General features: G+C 42.7%; 1 protein-coding gene across 2 annotated transcripts in view; it reads right to left on the bottom strand.

The window, feature by feature from the left end:
* The window catches only part of FGF14 (fibroblast growth factor 14), a 146,622-nt gene extending 142,359 nt beyond the window's left edge, over positions 1 to 4,263 (bottom strand). The window contains exon 1 of one of the 2 annotated variants that reach the window (XM_044429399.1): positions 4,047 to 4,263. In XM_044429399.1, coding sequence (XP_044285334.1) covers positions 4,047 to 4,263 — 217 coding nt within the window. The remainder of the gene's footprint in view (positions 1 to 4,046) is intronic. The other variant, XM_044429401.1, reaches the window with a different exon arrangement.
* Between the last annotated feature and the right edge of the window lie 14,673 nt (positions 4,264 to 18,936).

Below are 18,936 nucleotides of genomic sequence, written 5' to 3'. Positions count from 1 at the left end.
GAATAGTTCCATCTCCCGATCTGATTAAGCCTGGATCTAATTCAATATTTGCAATTATGATCCATTAATATATTAACTGATATTAAAGTTTTATAATTCAAGTGACTTTGATTTTCCCTCTTCATTCAGAATTTTTCTTGAAATAACTCCTGATTCTAGAAATGGAAGGTAAATCAATTCTTCCAGAACATTTTTCACGCAAGCAACAAGTATTTATAATCACTGAATCTAGATACGTTCTGTTGAACTATCTGAAAATTATACCTACAAATATGTATTTGAATGAATACCATGAATACCATGCATGTTCAGAAACAAGTCTACAGTAGTTTTACATTTCATACAACCCAACCCTACACCATTTTTAAAATGCATGTTTTGCAAATCAGTTTTAAAAAAAAGACAGGCAAATTTCACGCCATCAACCCAAAATGGTCTGTATCAGTAAAAAATAAGGGATCTTCACTAATTACCACTGCTGCTAGGTATATTCCTCAAAGACTTTAAAACAAAAGAATTAAGGAAATAATAATAATACAGGTATAAAACTTTACAACTGTGTTAGGTAAGCATGATCTATAAATATTTTATATTTGAAACATGAGGTAAAAAAGAAAACTCTGCTGAATTAATGTAAAAATAATAAATTCTAGTATCCTATTAATATGGACAGGATGCATGCCCCTTTTCCATATACTGAAATTATAACATCTGACTGAAGAAGCATTTCATAATGGCAAATTAATATGAATCATTGCTTCCACTTGTTGGATTTCCTTCTTCTTAACAGAGTTTTTACCTGATGCTTATTTAACTCTATTATTGCTCATATAATAATGCTAGTAAAAATAATGTATGTATAATTGTACACAATTTGTTTCTATTGGATCATAATTCAAACAAATATGTGTGGATACCATATATACTTTATCTACTATTTGCAAGTATATTGGCTAAACACTGAAAATCCAATATTGCTATTATTGTTATTTGGATGTTCTCTGAATGTGTTCAGAACAGTATAATCTACCAACAGACATATGGCAGTATAATTTTATTGTTTTCACTGGGATACCAGCCCTAAAGGCCTTTTAAAAGAAAATGACATATAATTAATGTAATGTGTTTGAGAGTATAAAATTTAAAAAAATCTTTTAAAATAAATGATAAATTTTCTCTTTATGATAATATTCCAAATAAAAATTATATGGAATTGCTAAGGCTTCACGGTGTGTAAAACTAAGCAAATAGAATTAGGAATGGAGCCACTCAGCAGTTGCTTTGCTGAGACTGCTTTTGAGCAGGCACAGCATTTAGCAACTATAAACCTTGTTCTCCTGCCTGGACTTAAACAAACAATTTAACAGACCGTGGCAATCAGTGCCATCATTACTAATAATGCATAGTTCCTAGTCACTGTTATCAGGCAAGTATTTAGTATGCTACTGCTTATTCATGTTTTAATACCAATTCAGCAAAGTTGAAAACTACATATTTAACACTTGATCAATAACTTACTGGCATAGTTTTAGTTTATATTTCTATTAGTGAAACTTCTTATTGAATATAAGTTACATTCTAAAGAGCAGTATGTTGCTTTCTCAACCAAGAAAAGCATTTCAGCATTGCTCTGATATACTTTTTTAAACTGAAAGACCAGGTTTTATAGACGTACAACCATTACACACAAAGGCAAGTGGGGGGGGGTACAAATAAATAAAATATAAAGGGGAAAGGGTGTTTGTTTGTTTCCTGTTTTGGAAGAGATCCTGATTTCAGTTAAGGTGAGAATGATGACAACTTTGTTACACAAAAAGTTAGGCTATTATCAAAGCAGCACATTCTCAGGGCCAAGTGATGGAACAGCTTTCCTATGGCCCCGAGTTTCTGCTGTGTCTGTGTTTTGATCTGAAGCATATCTGAACCAGCGTTCCCCCTGCCCCTAGCCAAATTATGGCACTATGCAAACAGAGAGAGAGAGAGAAGAAAGAAGCGGAACAGCAAAATGTACAAGTACATGGTATGGTACATCGGGTATGTTAGCTTGTTCAGATACAGTAAAGATTCCTCCAGTTACTACCACTTCAACTGCCTTTCCTTGGGGAGAGTCACACACCTGATGGCCACCAAGGTTAGAAGCTGTTTGATGAGACAAAGTGAAGGAGAGGTAGGGAACATGTGAAGTTGGATTTTCTGCAGAAAGTGGGGGAGTAAAGATAGTGTTGAGACTGAAGAAAGAGTGTTACAGGAAGTGTTGAAGGGATTCTAAAGGGTGGTAAAGTGTTCCTGGGAAGAGAATTGTCAAAAGCCAACATGACTGGAGCAAGACAGCTACGGTGCTGAAAAAAACAGAGTGTTGTGGGAATTGGAATTCCCCCACATTTATACTCTGTGATTTCTCCACTTCACTAGCAGCAAATTCTTAAAGTTACAGTGCTTCACAATGCCCGTCTGATATACTCCATTTTCTAACTAAGAAATGATCATCTGTGTTGTAAAAACCAGGACATACTGCACAGCTCAGTTATTGACTCACTCAAAAGTATTTTTTTATAAAAATGTATCCTGTTTATTTACAAGAATCCTTTCTTCAAAATGCCCCCTTTAAACCTTGGCATTTTGCAAATGTCTCTCAGTTTGTTTGTCCTGCAAGGATTCTCTGGGTTTGATTTCTTGCAAATGTAGCTTCACTAAATTTATCTTACTGGTACTGTGAAGACTCATTTTCTTTGCTTGGTGTTTTTCATAATCTTTCACAAGTGATAAATTTCTTTTGGCTAACATCATGCTTTTGATTTGAACAATAAATGATCATTGCATATATAAATAATATGTAGGAGATGGTTCAAACTTATGTTTCTTTGTACTAGTAAAAATTATATAAATGTAAAGGACAAGGAAATCCTGCAAGAGCTAGAGGATGATAAAGGTTTTGTATATTTACTGCTGCATCACATGTTTCTTCTAGAACCACTCTAATCCAATTAGAGTGTGTCTGAGGAGTGGGTACAAAAGGGACCTACATCTGTATGGGTACCTTAGGTTTTCTTATCTGCTTTTCCAGAAGCTGGGATGGTTGACAAGTTAGCAAAACTAGTTAACAGGTGATGAAAAGCAACACTTACAGTTCAGTTCACAAGCCACCAGACTGACGGACCAACACTGTATTGGAACACTTTGTTCTGAATTCAAATAAAGTGGCCCCAGTGATGCTTAATATGCTGTTTAAAAATCATTTATCCTCCACTAATTAATTCAAAACAATAAATTTCTTGCTAGTTCCATACTGGCAATCACAGAGCCAGAATAAGGCCACTGCTTCAGTCCAAGACATGAATTGGAAGGGTACAGTGGACCCCAATATTTTAGCACCCTTTGAGAGCTCTGCTTTGAATTAGCTGGGGCTAACTCCGGGCTCCATCAGCTTAACTGCATGACCTACACTGTGGATCAAGTTGTTTAAACGCCTGCAATTGCAATCACCGCGGTGGGCTGCTTCGGCATAAGCTCTCCTCCTGGCAATGTGGAGAAGTGCTTCCCTCACCGAACTGAGATTTCGCCTGCCCATTCTAGATCAGTTAGCGGGCACTTAACACCCTTTAACCATCCTGTTCTGCACACCAATCGAGGCGGCTAAAAGATGGGCTTTCTCTGCCTGCTCAAAGTACGCTTGTGTATTAAACCTTGGGTCCTCATTCTATTCATGCCCCGGAGAAGCGAGGGGAGGCTCTTTCCACAGATTAATTCACTCAGAGGCTGACTCAAGCTTCCCTTCTGTAAAATTGACTTAACCGTGACCTACCAGACAGAGACGGCGAAGGGGGGCGCAGATTTCCCCCACTGCAAGCGTAACAGAAAGCGCCACGCAGCAGTGGATGTCTTTGCGTACTTGCCCTTCCTTTTTTGCCCCTGACCAGCGAGCCGTGGCCCGCCAACTTTGGGGGCCACAGACCGCTCCTTCTCCCCAAGGCACTGGCAGGCGCGCACCCACAGGCGGACGGACATACAGACGGGGGGCGGGCGGACGGACGGAGACACACACGCACGCGGCGCACAGGCACACACACCTTGGCGCCGCAACCTCCTCTTCTTGAGGCCAAAGATGCGGACCTTGGAGAAGATATCCACCAGGTTCCCGTTGCAAAGCCCGCGGTTCTTGCTGGGGCTGTTGCGCCTCCTGCTGGCCGAAGGCCGGTCCCAGTGCTGCAAGTCGCGCGCCTGGCGCTTCTGCCGGATCAAGCCGCTGGCGATAGCCGCAGCCATGGCCGGTGCGTCCCGCGCTCCCCGCGCGCCCTGCCCAAGCGCAGCGGAGACGGGGCTGGGCTCGCTTCAGCCGAGGCGGGAACTCATGGCACGGGCAGGCGACGCGGGCTGGAAGTCGGCCGGTCACCGCATGGGGCCCCCTGGCTCGGGGCCGAGCCAGCAACAAGCAGCACCCACGCCGGCGGCTTCTCTAGCGCTGCCTCCACGCCCTGCTCATGCCCGCTTCTCCGTGGCCGCGGCGGCGGCGGCGGCGGTTGCCCCGGTTGCTGCCGCGTTCTCCTCCTCAGGGCTGCCGCCGAGTGCCTCGGAAAGCAGCATCTGGAAAGCGCACGCTTCGGCTCCTGAGAGGGAGCGCCTTAATCTCGGCGCTTCAGTCCCACCCTAGCCGACACCCCGCCGTGCGCACACACACCACACACACACGTACACACCCTCCCTCTGCCTTCCAAGACAAGTGAGGGAGGGGATTTGTCCTTGGGGTGGGGGAGTGGGAGGGAGCGCGAGCCAATCGATAAAATAAATCTCCGCAAACAAAGCCCACGCGGCACCTAATAATAACAGTAGTAATAATGGCGAGGATAATCGCAATGATAAGGGGGGCGCCGGCAACGAAAGGGAGGTGGGCTGCGAAGGCTCGGTGCCATTTACTGGAGGAAATGGCCCGTCGCCCGGACAGCCGCGAGCTGCCTGCTCCCGCCCCTCGGCTTCCAGTGGGGCTTTTGTGAGTGCCGCGCGCGCGCCCTCCCGCGCGGGTGCGGGCGCGGGGCGGGCGCGGGGGAGAGCACGACAGAAGGAGCGTGCGAGAGGCGCGGAGAGAACGAAAGGCTGGCGAGGGAGCGCCGCTGGGGTCGGGCGCGCGTGTGAGCGCGCGGGGAGAGGCTGTGCGCTGCGGAGAAAATAAATGAAGTGCGAGAAAGTGAGAGACGGCCACTGTCTGTGTGTGCGTGGCGGGGGGGATAAGTTGGGATCGGCTCTCCCCCCCGCCCCGCGCAACTCTCTGCCTCTCTCCCTGCTCCACGCAGACTTTGGGCGAAAGTGCAGGAGGCTGCCCGTCCGACTCAGCGCAACAGACACACGGGCTGTCTCCCTCCTCCTCTCCCACAGTCCCCTGCCCACCCCCGCGAAGACCGTCGTCCCCCGGGAAGCCTAGGGTTAACCCGCGGGGCAAGGCAGAAGGGCGCCCCCGCGGCAGCCGCCACCTCCAAGGGCACGCGGGAGACGCGCCTGCGGGGTCGGAGGCTCGCCCTGACGTACGACGGCGACGCGACACTGGCTCGCCCGCTCAGGTGCCTCCCCGGTCTCTTTGTCGTCTTCTGGGCACTGCTCTGGCTCCTCGGCCCTCGGGGTTCCGCGCCATCGCAGCGCGCCCTTGGAGCCTTATAGGAGCTCTCCGCGGTGCTGCACTCCCGTCCCCCGAATAGGTGGCCCACCGAGGAGCGGTCCTAAAAGCTCAAGAGAACAGCTGCCTTGGATAGGGAGCCCCCGTACATAGGAGTCCCCAGCCTGCCCTGTTGTCGCTGTTCCTGTTGCTGTTGCTGTTTTGTTGTTCCTGCAGCGCGAACGAGCAGGGGTTGCACTTCTGGATCTACGTACTCTACGTACCAAAAGACACCCAGCTCGAAGATACAAGCTGGCCTCGCGCCACGGCTACGGGGCGGTATCCCGGCCAGGTAAAGCGCAGATGTAGCAGCGAGCCTCCAACACAAACGGAGCCACGCCGCCTCAGCAAGCGGGCGCGTCCTACTCCGACTCCATTCCAAATTGGACACGCTGCTGCTTTAGAGGAACATGCATTCCCAGCCAAGGAGGACGAGCCGGGAAGGGAAAGCGAGAGAGGGGCGTGGATGGAGCCGCTTGCTGCTCCAGATCAGAACTGCTTTCTGTGGCTTCTTGAATACACCTTAATGACCGCAAAGCATTCTTGGCTCGGAGTCTCTCCAGGCATGTCTTTTTCTATTTGGAACAGGGAAGGCAGGGAAGGAGGGAGGAGGGAGGGAGAGAGTGCACAGGCAGGCTTTCCAGACAGTGTCATAATTGAGAAGAAAACAGGTTCGATGGGAATTGAAGAAAAAGAGGCAGTGTTAAAAAAAATCTGGAAAGTGTGAATGAATTCCAACAAAGTAAAACATACACTCTTACAATTTAAGATGCAACATGCACAGAGAACGGAAACCACTGTGTTCTGGGGACAGACAAAATAAAATTAAGTTTAAAAAATAAGATGGAATTGATTGCCTTTATGGACATGCAGAGGCTATTGGACTTACTTGCACTTCCAGGTCAAATTTGTACATTTAGGAGCCACTAGATGAGTTGTTTTTTCTTTCTTGCGAAAGCTAAATGCAATAACAATTAATTTCACCACTATATTTTGTAATGGTGAAGTTTGGCTTTCATTTTCGGCTTTTCTAGCATTTGCATTTGGCTTTTTTGCATGATGGAAGGAAGTGGTGGGATGGGAATGAGAATCCCAAATTCGGTGATTAATTCATTTGTCTGACAAGTGTTCAAGCATGTAATGATGATTAGTACACACTCCAGTCAAACTGCATATGTTTATTACAGCTGGTGGTTCTTATAGGGAGGAAAGCTGGCATCACTTTATCATTAAGCATGCCCAAAGTATGCCCCTATTTTAGCACCTTAATCCACAAGCAAGGATGCAAGAAGCAATATCATCATTTGGACTTCTCAACCAATTTTAAGAATTCTCAGCCTGCCATGCAGACCACCCACTATCAGTGTGGGATCAGCATTAAAGCTACATGGCTTGTAAGGATTTCAAACCTCAAGATGCTTCTGCTGATACACCCATATATAATCCTAGTGAAATCAATTGCTCACAGTGGTCTAATCAAGCCGGGGCTCACAGGAATGCAATGGTGGACCTTTTTGATTAGTACGGGTCAGCCTCAAGCTCTCCTGTTCCTTGTGAGATTATCTACAGTTCTCATAGTAACTGCTAGAATTAATTTCCCCAGCAACAAAATGTTGTTCCTGTTGTAATATAAATTCTTTTTGGAATGGCTTAGACTTGACTGGGTAACAAAGACCCATTTGCTTAATAAAAGCCCCGTTTTGATAAAAAGGAGCATTGCTAGAACTGATTTTTCTTATGGATCAACACAACTGTTAGCTTTTTTGGACCCTCCCTTGGGGTGTGGCCATCAGGAGTGAGTGCCCACTACACCATTCATTGCCCATAATGGTTAACTGATTAAAAAAAATAGGTTTGCAGTTACACGTTAACTGTGGGACATGAACATATGAAGCTTCATTCATTTTGAGTGATAATTGTTAATGCTGAGCAGAAATCAGAAGACAGATGTTAATAGTGTGGATTTTGCCGTGCATTGGAAACTAGTTAAACATTGACAAAACTGCTGTAAACCTCATGTGTGAAAATGTTAATTACGATAGTCTCCGACAGCCTCGTACTTCCATATTGCATGAATTGATCCTTATAATCCAGGACTGGATAAACAACAAAAGTTATTTACAAGTTTAGAAATGCTTTTTTCCCATTAACACCATCTCATTTTATTTTAGTTAAAAGACAGGGGACTCATTGTTTTGTGAGACTGGACACACACTTTGGACTAAAATCTTCAAATATAAATCTTAATATCGTGGCATTGTTTAGCTGGTACTTTTCATAATATAATTTAAACTGAATTAAAGATCTTTTAATTATATTTTTTGGGTTTTTTTTTCTTTTTGCTTTGTTGTCACATTAGAACGACAAGGAAAAGTGCATTTTCAGGTATCTGGGAAATACTTTTGTCCTGTTGGATTTTGAAGTGGTTCTACAATTTAGAACCTCAGTGCTAGCATTTCTAATGTGTGTTCAATCCCAACATCCTTCCTCACTAGAATTTGCCTAATATAAACTAGTGATATTAAGAATCACTTGTTTAATCTGTATTTTATTTTGGAATATATACTTCAAGCTACAGAGTAATTTATTAATCTTTTGTGTGAATGGATGGCATACAAAGAGTAACTTTTACAAACTTTTTAAAAGGAACTTTCTCTTTGTTCCACTTTGGAAAATATGTTGACTTTGATCAGGACCTTGGACAGCGCAAAACAAAGAATTAGGCAAATATTCCTCAATTTGCAAAATAAAATGACAACGGCTGCACAGAGGAAGATCCTGGTACCTTTAGTGAAGACGCTGAAAAGGAATTCAGTCTGGAAAGGAATTTACAATGCACAGTAGGTTTCGTACCTAGGAAACCCATATGCATGACACACATTAAGCAAGAAATCTTGCTTCAGTGGATTCAATTCATAAAACTGTGGTAATAATAGCTATGTGGTAAGGTAACTATGTACATGAAAATAATCACAATACTAGGCATACTCCAATCAAAGGCAGCTTTGATTTTAAAGGGAAAGGACAAAATCATTTACCTTCGGATTCTCTGGGCAGCATCTAAGCAGTGACTTTCTGCAAACTCAGATATCCCTAGTGGAGCTCTGCCAAGACTTTCCATTTCAGAAGTGCTTGTCCACTGATGAGCCCAGCTGCAAAATTGGTTGTGCAACCATGCACAAATGTAACTATAGTTGGATTCCCATTGTGAACATAGTTAAGAACCTAGTTTCTGATAGCACAATATCATCTGGCTGGACAGTTGGATACCATCCACTATGCCAAACTAATTTTGGTATTAAAACATTATCAATGCTTCCAATATAATTTATATGCATATGGACTTTCTTTTTGCAGGGCAGAGAATTATTGGATCTTTTTATAACGGCCTTTAAACACTAAAAAAATCAAATGTGCAGGTATTGACAAATAATGGTGTACCAGTTCTTTACACATTATGGAATGTTGACAAGTTGCTAAACCATCGGTGCGTGCGTGCATGTATGTGGGTGCATGCGCACACACATCGATTTGCACAAAACACAGCAAACCAATCTAACCTAGGCCACATTTCATTCAGGAAGAGATTTAAATATAATTTGAAATGCATATTAGGTACAATTAATATGCATCTTTCTATTCCCTGTTCATTTCATTTAAGCTAAACTGTAAGTGGTCTAACCTCACCCAAATAGGTTCAGATTGTGCATTTATAAATTTTAGTCTATGGCGAAGGATGCACAGAATTGTGAGGAGGTGGTCATATAGCAGAAAGAGATGCAAAGAAAATACTGGAATTGTGGGAAAAGGTAGTGTGATTTTTATCTTGAAGAACAAAAGCAAATTCTTTTTGTAATTTGAAAATACAGAATAGTTGTTTACGGCATGAGGTGCTCTAAAGGAAACTCAAGAGAGCCATCTGCTGTCTTAAATCCAAGATAAAATATAGGCACTTCAAGCCAAGGCAAAGGTTTTGATAACGGCTGGATTTTCAGAACTTGGACACATTGGCCTGTGTGACCACCAACTAACTAGCTGTGATTATAGATTTAGAACAAGTGGCAGGCACTCAATTAAAACACTCAACTATTTCTAATTAAAGAACAAGAAACCCAAAGAGGAAAAAATTAGTTTATCTGTATTATCCCTTCCCCTGTTAGCTCATTCCCAGGTGGTATACTAGGAGAATCTCTACAATGTATAGTTGTAATCATGGCATTGTAATATTGCGGAGCTATTTCTCTCATTGCGATTCAACAGTACAGAAGCCACTACAATGGTTAAAAACATCACAACGGAAGAAGTAGTTTTCATGGCTACCATTGCAAAAGATGTTTGCATGGAAAAGACTAAAAAGGACTGAATGCACAGATGTCTAGGTAGATTAATACTTTTCAGATATTCTATCAATCTGGTGGATAGGATCTCTCAGGATTATCAGGGTATTTTGAACATTGTTAAGGCAGACTCTAGAATACTTATTTTTCCATATGAAGTCAAGCAGTTTTTTGCCAACTCATTGTCATTTTAAAGTCAATAAATAAAGGCATTTACAAAAAAGAAAAAAAAAACTTTGGAAAATCACCAGTTGGATGGTTGAAATTCTTGTAAAGCAAGGTAACATGTTGTTTTCCTCAACTCCTTATTACTCTGTTGAACTTAATTCAGGGCATAGGGAAGCAAGAATCCCAACTGCATATTTTACAGATCCTTATTTTCAGATGATAACAAATAAATCAGATGATAACCCTTCATAACCAGGTATCCATTAGGTCTGTTACATATTTGTCACAAAATTCTGGATGCATTTGTGCTTTTTTCTTTGTGCAGTAACATACGAAAGTTTAACATTAATTCCTGTTAATTTTACATATTGATATTTGATTGACAGTGCAATCCTATACATACTGTATTTGTGCAGAAGTAAGCCACACTGAGTTCCCAAGTGAGTGAATATAGAATTGCAGCCTCAAAGTTCTTGCATTTAAAAAATTAGAAAAGGTTTAGCTGATTTTCTAGGGACAACATGACAATGATCCATGTCTAATAACATTCTTCTATACAGGGATTTCCCTGTTCTACTTCCCTAATCTGAAGTTTTGACATGACAGTTCTTTATTAGGCTATTTATTTATTGGCATTGTATACATCTTTTAAGGATGCAATTCTGTACAGGCTTAGACAGTGAAAGTCACAGCTCCTAGCACACTTTAAGCAATTCCCAGCATGCTGTTTAAACAAGCATAGGATTATACCCTAAGGCAGTAGTTCATGTGAATTTGGTTTTTTGGATGTTGAAGACTGATAGTACTGGGGTACATGCAAATATAAATGAGTAAATATCAGTGTAGGAATGGCATATAAATGTGAGAATGTTCCCAAAGCATGAAAAAAAGTACAGAGAGTACTTAAATCTGAGTTAGTTATCTATCTAAAAAGATCATCCACCATCAATAAAATATGTTTTGGAACTACATGTTAACTGAGGAATGTCTTATGTTGCATCATGGGCAGTAAGTAAATCCTGATAACTAACTGCAGTAATCATTCAAAGTCCTGATTAGTAAAATTTTGTATGAAGTAACTACTCTGCTTGAGCTAGGGCTGAGGATTTATCTGTTTGTTTCTGTTTCTCTGCCCTCTTGTTCCATTGCCTCTTGCCGGGCTACGTACCGCTTTCCAGTGCCTGCTCCGCTTCTCACCAAGAGCACTCAGCCACTCATGCCACGGAATCACTGCGAGGCCACTCACTGTCTCATTCTTCCTCTTGCACCCAGACCTCTGGCTCTTCCAGTTGCCCTTCCTTGGCCCCTGCTCTGCGTCTTGCTGCCTCTTCTGCCTTTCTTCTCTCAGCCTCTCTGGGCTAGTTCTTACCAAAGTAGTAAACTTCAGCCTGAGTGGTTCTGCCAGTGTGGCTCAAGTGATTGAACTATGCTCCATACAAAATAATTCCCTGCACATGAAGAACTAGCATGCCAGGAAGACGCTAAGCTATATTCAAAGGAAACCAAGAAATCATTCTAGTTTATGGACCAGAGTTTCAGATTAATTGCAGGAGCAACTATTCCTTTTCCAGCCAGTAAGAACCCCATGCAAGGGAGGAGGTAATCATGCAGTACCATCTCAGGAACCCCAGCAAGACCCAGAGTCCTAGTTGTTCAGCCGAGGGCAAAGCTGCCCTTCAATATTCCCTTAAGCAAGCTTCTGCCAGCTCTTCCTGATGTTCAGCCTGTCCCTTCCTGTCTTTCACAGGGCTGTATTCATTGCAGCCATCACAGGGGTCTGGGCATGCTAACTGCAGAATCCACCCAGTCCAGAAAAGGGGTAGTCAAAGAAGTAAACAGAAGTTTGTTTATGCAACTAGTTATCCAGAATAAGTAACAATTTGGTAAAGAATTTGGTAAGCTTTCCTCATAAGCTTCCTCAACACACCTTACTCCCCTTTTCAACAGCTTTATTCATCAGCTTCTTTTCTGGGAATTCATTTTCCAATACAAATCTAACTCCTCTAATTTCTCTGTCTGCTTGCTAACTCATTTTTTTTTCCAATCCAGTAACTGTCTTTCACTTCCACTTTTAACTGATTTTCTCAACTGACTCAAATGCTACTCATCCTTCCATAGGCTCTCCCTGGCAATCACTCATGCTTTCATTCATTCCTCAGTCACAAATGTGCTTAAGCACTACTCGCTTCCCTGAGGGCTAAAAGCCCAGTAACAGTGCTACAGCATTTGGTTTCCTTTCTGTGAAAAGCAACATAGCAATGGAGAGCCACAGTGGGTGTCCATGCAGCACCTGCCCCCATGGATATGTGAAGAGGAGGTAGAAACACACCTGCTGCACCTGCATCTCAGGGGCTCCAGACCCCACTGTGGAGCTGCACATATAGAAGGCCCCCTTACACTGATCTTCAGTGCTGAAGTGGGTATCATCAGGACAGATACCCTGAAGGCACGGTTCTCTGCCCACAAATAGGTTCCTGGAAAGCAGGAAGTACTGTGTGGCATTCCCTGTTCCTCTCCCTTTGCCATGCTTTGGTTACTTTTCTCCCCTCCTAGCTCTTACCTTGCGCTGGGAAGGGAGAGGGAAGGAGGCTGGGGCCAAATGGAATGAGAGTAACTCTGCAGCCCTCGATTCCTCCTCTCCCATGCCCTTTCCCTTCCCCAAGAGCCGGCTGTGCCCTGGGGGATGTACGGCCAGCACAGTCCTTTGCATTGTGGCTGTCAGCAAACAGGGCAGGACTCAGCCTTCAGAGTCCCAGCTGGTAGCCAAAGAAATCGACAGATGCTCTGACGATGTAGGAGGGCATAGGATTCTGTCCTAACATCATATGGACTGCTGTTACTCTTAATATTTACACACAGCCCCAAGAAACCTGACAATTTTTAGCAGGTTTAACATTTGAGAGGAATAAATCAGCCTGCAACCATTAAGTAAGAAGGTCAACAATTCCTTTGCTATTAAGCAATCTGCCATTACAATACTTCTGAAAACCGAATCATGCAATATGGCTTCAATACATTTGAAATTACTTCAGCTGCTGGTATTCATGATTGCAAACCTGAGGGAAATTTTCTTGTTAAGTTATTGTTAAGCTATCAGACATAGTCATCTTAGATTGAACAGTGTAATTATGCATTGTGTCTGTGTAGTCAGACAAAGGGCTAAATATACTAGAGATAAGAAATAAATTATTTTCTTTGCTCAAGTATTACCAGTGCAAATACACAAAAGAGACAACAGCCAAGAACATGAAGCAAACTTAAAACCCTAATTTTTGGACATTAGAATGAATAAGTTCGGGAACATCAAGTAATGCTGTCTATATATCATAAATAACAGTAATCAACACTAAGATTGATGAATGCAGCATGACAAATCAAAACTCCATGTATCAGAAGTACTAAAAGAATCAAAATGAGACCGACAATAGGCAAAAATTATACTTCGTTAAATGAACTTCAACTATTCAAATGGAACTGCTGTCTTGAAGGCCCTGTTTATACCATCAGATAGGTTATCAAGGTGAAAAATCAGAGACAGAGAGAATACAGATGTTAATTTTTGTACCATAAACTAGCAATCAAACGATCTTCCCCACAAAATTAGAATTGCATGAGGGAAAGAGGAGGGACATGTCCACTCCTCTTATCACAACCATGTGGATTCCCTGCATGAGTCAGAACCTTGGAAAATCAGGTTTTTAACTTCTGCAAAGAGGTTGTACAAAAGCATTTTCTCTGCAAAAGTTAAGACTTCTGTTGTCTGCCAGTGCCTGTACAACTTTGGGGACAGGCATCAAGGATGAGACTGAGGGATCAGAAGAAAAAGCTTGCACCCATACTCTTAACTTACATTTGCGAGAAGTGAATTTTTAAAAGAACACATCTTGCTTATTTATCATTCAAAAGCAATTACACTGCTTAAGCATTAAAAAGTGCATGGCCTGATTTGATAAATTATTAAAGATATCAGATAATCCATTACAATGCTTGATTGTACAAGATCTAGCCCGGGGGGGCAGTAATGGTGAAAAATAATAAATGATGACTTTTATAATGTTACATCTTAGACTAAAATTTACATTCTAAATAATGACAAATAGATTTTTTTTTAAATTGGGAAGTTTACATTAACCCAAAGTTGCTTCAAGCCCAGCATCTATAGAATCCAAGCCTGCCCAATGAACCACACAGTTCTCTTTGTATGTGCCAGGCTAACCCTGGCACCACAACACTTCCTTCCTGCTGTTGCCGTCGTGGTCACAGGACCTACACCATGGGACTAATCCTTCTGGCACACATTCTAGTGTTCTCGCACAGGACACCCAGGTTCGTAGGGTAATTTATTGTAGCAAATATGAACTTCATGACAAAAGCCATGGGCTCAAACTAGAAGCTCAATTCCATGAACAGTTCAAAACCTGCTATCTACAATGTTGGTAGAAATCAGTCCCATGCTGGGCATCTCAACAGTTCATACAAGCTAAGGTCAAGAGCCGCAACAAACCCGGGCAAGATAACATTCCAGGCTATTCAAGACATGGTTCAAAAGTAAATTCTGAATTAGAGGACACACACAGGCACACGCACAGAGAGAGACACAATGGCAGAAATCACTCCAACAGCAGAGTCTACACTGGAATCTTCATGGGACACGTATCAAAGCAGATCAAAGAGGCACAGTAAGTCCAAGCAAGAAAGAATGAAGATGCTGAATAGGAGAAATACTCTCTTTCGGGGGCCCTCCAATTCACGCTCTCAGGCAGAGCAAGTTTCAAGGTAATAGCAGGGAGGTGGACATCTTGAACAGCAGAGCTATTTCCCCTGGGGGCCTCTACTACACTAACCACCAGACAAGCTAAAATCCTAGGTGTCTAAAATTTTAGGGTGACTCCACCCTAAAATAAAGGTGGAGTCTGAACGAGAAAGTAGTCCAGGCATCAAAAACATTATTTCCCACATTGCATTCTGAGGTAGGTTCTTAGTGAGACAAGGTTCCATCAAACAAGTGTGCCTCAGGTAGCTCTAGCCAAGTCCAGACAGAAAGGATTTGGGGCAGCAGTGTTCCCAGCAAACTTTCCATGCCTTGGCACAAACTTAGGTACCAAGGGAGTGGTTATTAGACCTGTCATTCTGCTTGCCCAGCTTATAGGAATATTTAGCTTGTGAGCTAGCATTATGCCTAACATAGCATGCCTCTTTTGCCCTGTTTAAACAGGCTTTGGACAGTCCCTTTCAAAGGTTTCAAAACCCTTCCTTCCTTAGTATAGTCCCCACCCCACCCACAGAGAACTTAAACCCTTTCCTACCTACATTCCCCTTATTCAAGTCTTATGAATCCTTGCAACTCCGTCTCTGAAGAAGAAACCAGGCAAAATGAAGCTCTCGCCATTCTGACATTCCCCATCCTGCATAGGCTAAGCCAGTCCCCTCCCTTGACCTGTACTCAGGTGGAAAACAAGCTGTGCTAAACTCTTATAGCTGATGACCCACCATGATTAAAGCGGAATCCCAAGAAACTTGTTCTAAACTGGAAACAGAGTCTGGCCTTGAACTCATCATTCCCACAATGGCATTAGGACTAGTCCTGACAGTCTATCACTTCCACTTGCCTCAGCAGGCAAGCACGTCGCCATCCCACAGCTGCCCCCCAAGCCTATCCTTTACTCCACAGGTGAAGAAGTGTTGACCCAGAAGCGAAATCTATCTTCCAGGGCTCCCCAATCCAGCTCTCTGGGCCCCACAGATTGCCGCTCCCCTTTCCCCAACCACCTGTCAGCAGCCAGAAGCATGGTAAGCTGCCTTAAAGTCCACCTAGCTCAGTACTAACTGCCAGGCTGTTTTCCAGAGCTTCAGACTCTGGGATTGGACCCAAGAATTTCTACAACAGGGCCAAGCAACCAGCAACCTGCAGCCTGCAAACTAACTACAGCCTGCAGCCTAATTTCATGTTGCTTTCAAGCTAATTTCAAAAGCCCTCTGCATGTGAACAGCTCAGATCTCTGGCAAGGCCTGTTTGGCCCTTCCCTGGAAAAAGAGAAGGGGTGGCCATAAAAGAGAGAAAAGGGGATGGCAGAAGGAAGGAAGAAAAGGGGTGACCCATTGGCTGAGCTCTCACCCTGCCTACTGCTTGATTCAGGCCAGCCTCACAAATTACCCATGGGAGAAAGAGGTCATCCACAGGGAAAAGATGCGACTGAGTGATGGTCCTTCCTATATCATTGCTCACTGTCATACCTGCCACATGAGGGCATAGCAGAAGTCATGAAAGGAAAGGAACATCTAAAGACCCTCTCAAGCAGATTTCTGTGCGGATAATTTTCACCTTGGAATATCCACCTAGACAGCATAATTTTGCAGTATTTTTTGCTACTTTAAAAGCCCAAACTCAATTTGATGAAAGCGAAAATTCTTGTCCACAAGAATTTTTAAAATAGTCAATACTACCGCATTATCATTGCAGCAATACTGCAGCAAAATCATATGATATAAAAATAAGGAAGAAGGAAAAGCTGCTTGGTACTTATATCCAACTGAGCAATAAATATTTTTGGTGCAGGTTTAAATAAAGTGTATGTTGCATTTTATTCACGTTTATGTTTTGCATTGCTATTTTTATTTGTAAAAAGGATGAGTGCTCTTATGAAGTTAAATCAAATAAAGACACTGTTGTTACTTAAAAATAAATCTATGAACTGCTGGTGGGTTTATAAGAAACAGTTACAGCTACAGTGTTGGCCATTCAGAATAAGGATGGATCACTGTTGTATTCCATTTAAGGGGTCCTGATCTTATGCCTTCTGCACAAACTGGAGATGGGTTTTACCTCAGAATGGTTACTCCATGTGAAAATTATTTCTGACCACAGTATATAAATGAGGATCCTACATGCATCTACAGAGCTGAGCTTTAATGCATTTCTGGATATTGTTCAAATCATCCAAGCTGTGTCATGGATCCACATCACACTAAGAACTAAATGCATTACTTTTTTAATAGCTAAGCAGTGTGTGTCTGTACATAAACTTACTGGAAAAGTGTTAGCTAGTCACTTTCACACACACACACACCCCACCTAAAAATGGGAAACATACAATTTTCTAACCAGAGCAAGAGAGAAATGTCATTTATACTTTACAGCCAATTCACTTCTGGGGAAACAGCCTATGTCTGAAATTGACTTTTAATGAGTTGCTCTGACAATGTGGTATGTTTCTCTCTTCTTTCCCACATGATAGTAAATATGCTTCTAGCAGCTGACATGATTTCAGATTTCCATTCTGGAGCTAAAATCTGGCTGTCTCTCAAGGTTTCAAGGATCATTCAGGAATAGGAAAGAGTAACCAGCAATGGTAAATACAACTTACTATGGTCCCTATTGTGATTATTGTATTAGCATGCATTATAATTATCCAACCAGTGTTAATCACCTTTGAGCCCACTTCCAAGTGGCAATATTTACATCTGATCTTAATTAATTCTACCATCGAAAACTAAAGGTCTTATAGTGTTTCAAGTTGGTTGAGTCTTTCCCACAACAAGATATCTGCAGCAATGGCTGGGTCATCCCTGTCTGGGCTTTGGAATGAGCCATCCATTCTGAAAAAAAGCATCTATCTTTTGTAAGGACAGTCAATCTAATAGCAGTTTAGTTTCATCATACTCCTATGGAAGATACTTTACATATATTCTGAATTCATTGTCTCCATTAAACATCAGAAATTTGGCCAGGTTCACTCAACATTGTTGAGTGAAATGGTAATATTTTGAGTAAACATCAAATCAATGGGGTTGGTTCTGGTCATTTATGCTTAAACTGTGCAGTGAGGCCTGCAGGTTTCTGAGCCCAGCTCCAGCTCACTGTTTCACAAACACATGCCTATGAGATGAGCCCACCTGCATGGTTCCTCCGTAGCCACTGCTGCCATGGCCACAACGGCACTGAAGCTTTGCCGTGCCGAGGGAGGCAGGGTGAGTGGCTGCAGAACGGTCTCCCGTCCTGTTCCAAGCCAATTTTGGAACCCAAGTTTGCCTAGATGGCAAAATTTAGTTGGCAACCCAAACTTTTTGCCTAGATGGTGTTTTGAGCCTTTTCTGCTGCTAATACAAATTCTCTGTGTTTGGGCTAATGTGTAATTTCATGTTGCACTTTTTCTTGTGCAACAATAACAACACCAAAATTACAGATACTGTTATTAAAATGAATCCTTGATATCTTCACCTTATTTCCTGCTTCCTTGCAATAAATTCAAAAGAGAATGTTCATGGTACTCATATATAGGTTTTGTGATTCATAACTTTCTAGCAATACTAGAAATTTAATACTCAGTTAAATTTCACATAGGATCACCCAGGAATAGGTGATTCCTATTTGGAGCCAGCATGATGCTTAACCAATGAAGGGTAAGCCGCCTTGATGTTGTGGCAGCTGCAGCAATGCCCGTTTTCCCCCCGTGGTGCCAGAATGACAGCAGCAGCCTGAGGTCACAGAGGATGGCAAGATGCGGCGTCTCCTCCCCATGCTAGTGTTACCCTAACTTGCTAAGGTTTAATGCTGGCACAGGAAGGAGCTGTGGTGTGATCTGCCTCATGGCATCTCTCATTAATAGCTTTTCTTCCCAGCAGCATAGGAAGAAGCAGGATTCCCACCTCAAAAATGTAATGTAAGACCCAGGCCCCAGTATGGGTGCACAGCTTAAAAGAAAGAAATTGTGGAAAAGAACAGCAAAACTAGTAATGCCTCTGTGGCACAAGTTTCAGAGCTGCCAGCTCTCAAAAACACAGTCTGCCTTC

The sequence above is a fragment of the Varanus komodoensis genome, unplaced genomic scaffold, assembly GCF_004798865.1.
Source record: "Varanus komodoensis strain SLA01 unplaced genomic scaffold, ASM479886v1 scaffold2, whole genome shotgun sequence".
In the NCBI taxonomy this organism is placed as follows: domain Eukaryota; kingdom Metazoa; phylum Chordata; class Lepidosauria; order Squamata; family Varanidae; genus Varanus; species Varanus komodoensis.
This window is presented reverse-complemented; position numbering and strand designations above follow the sequence as displayed.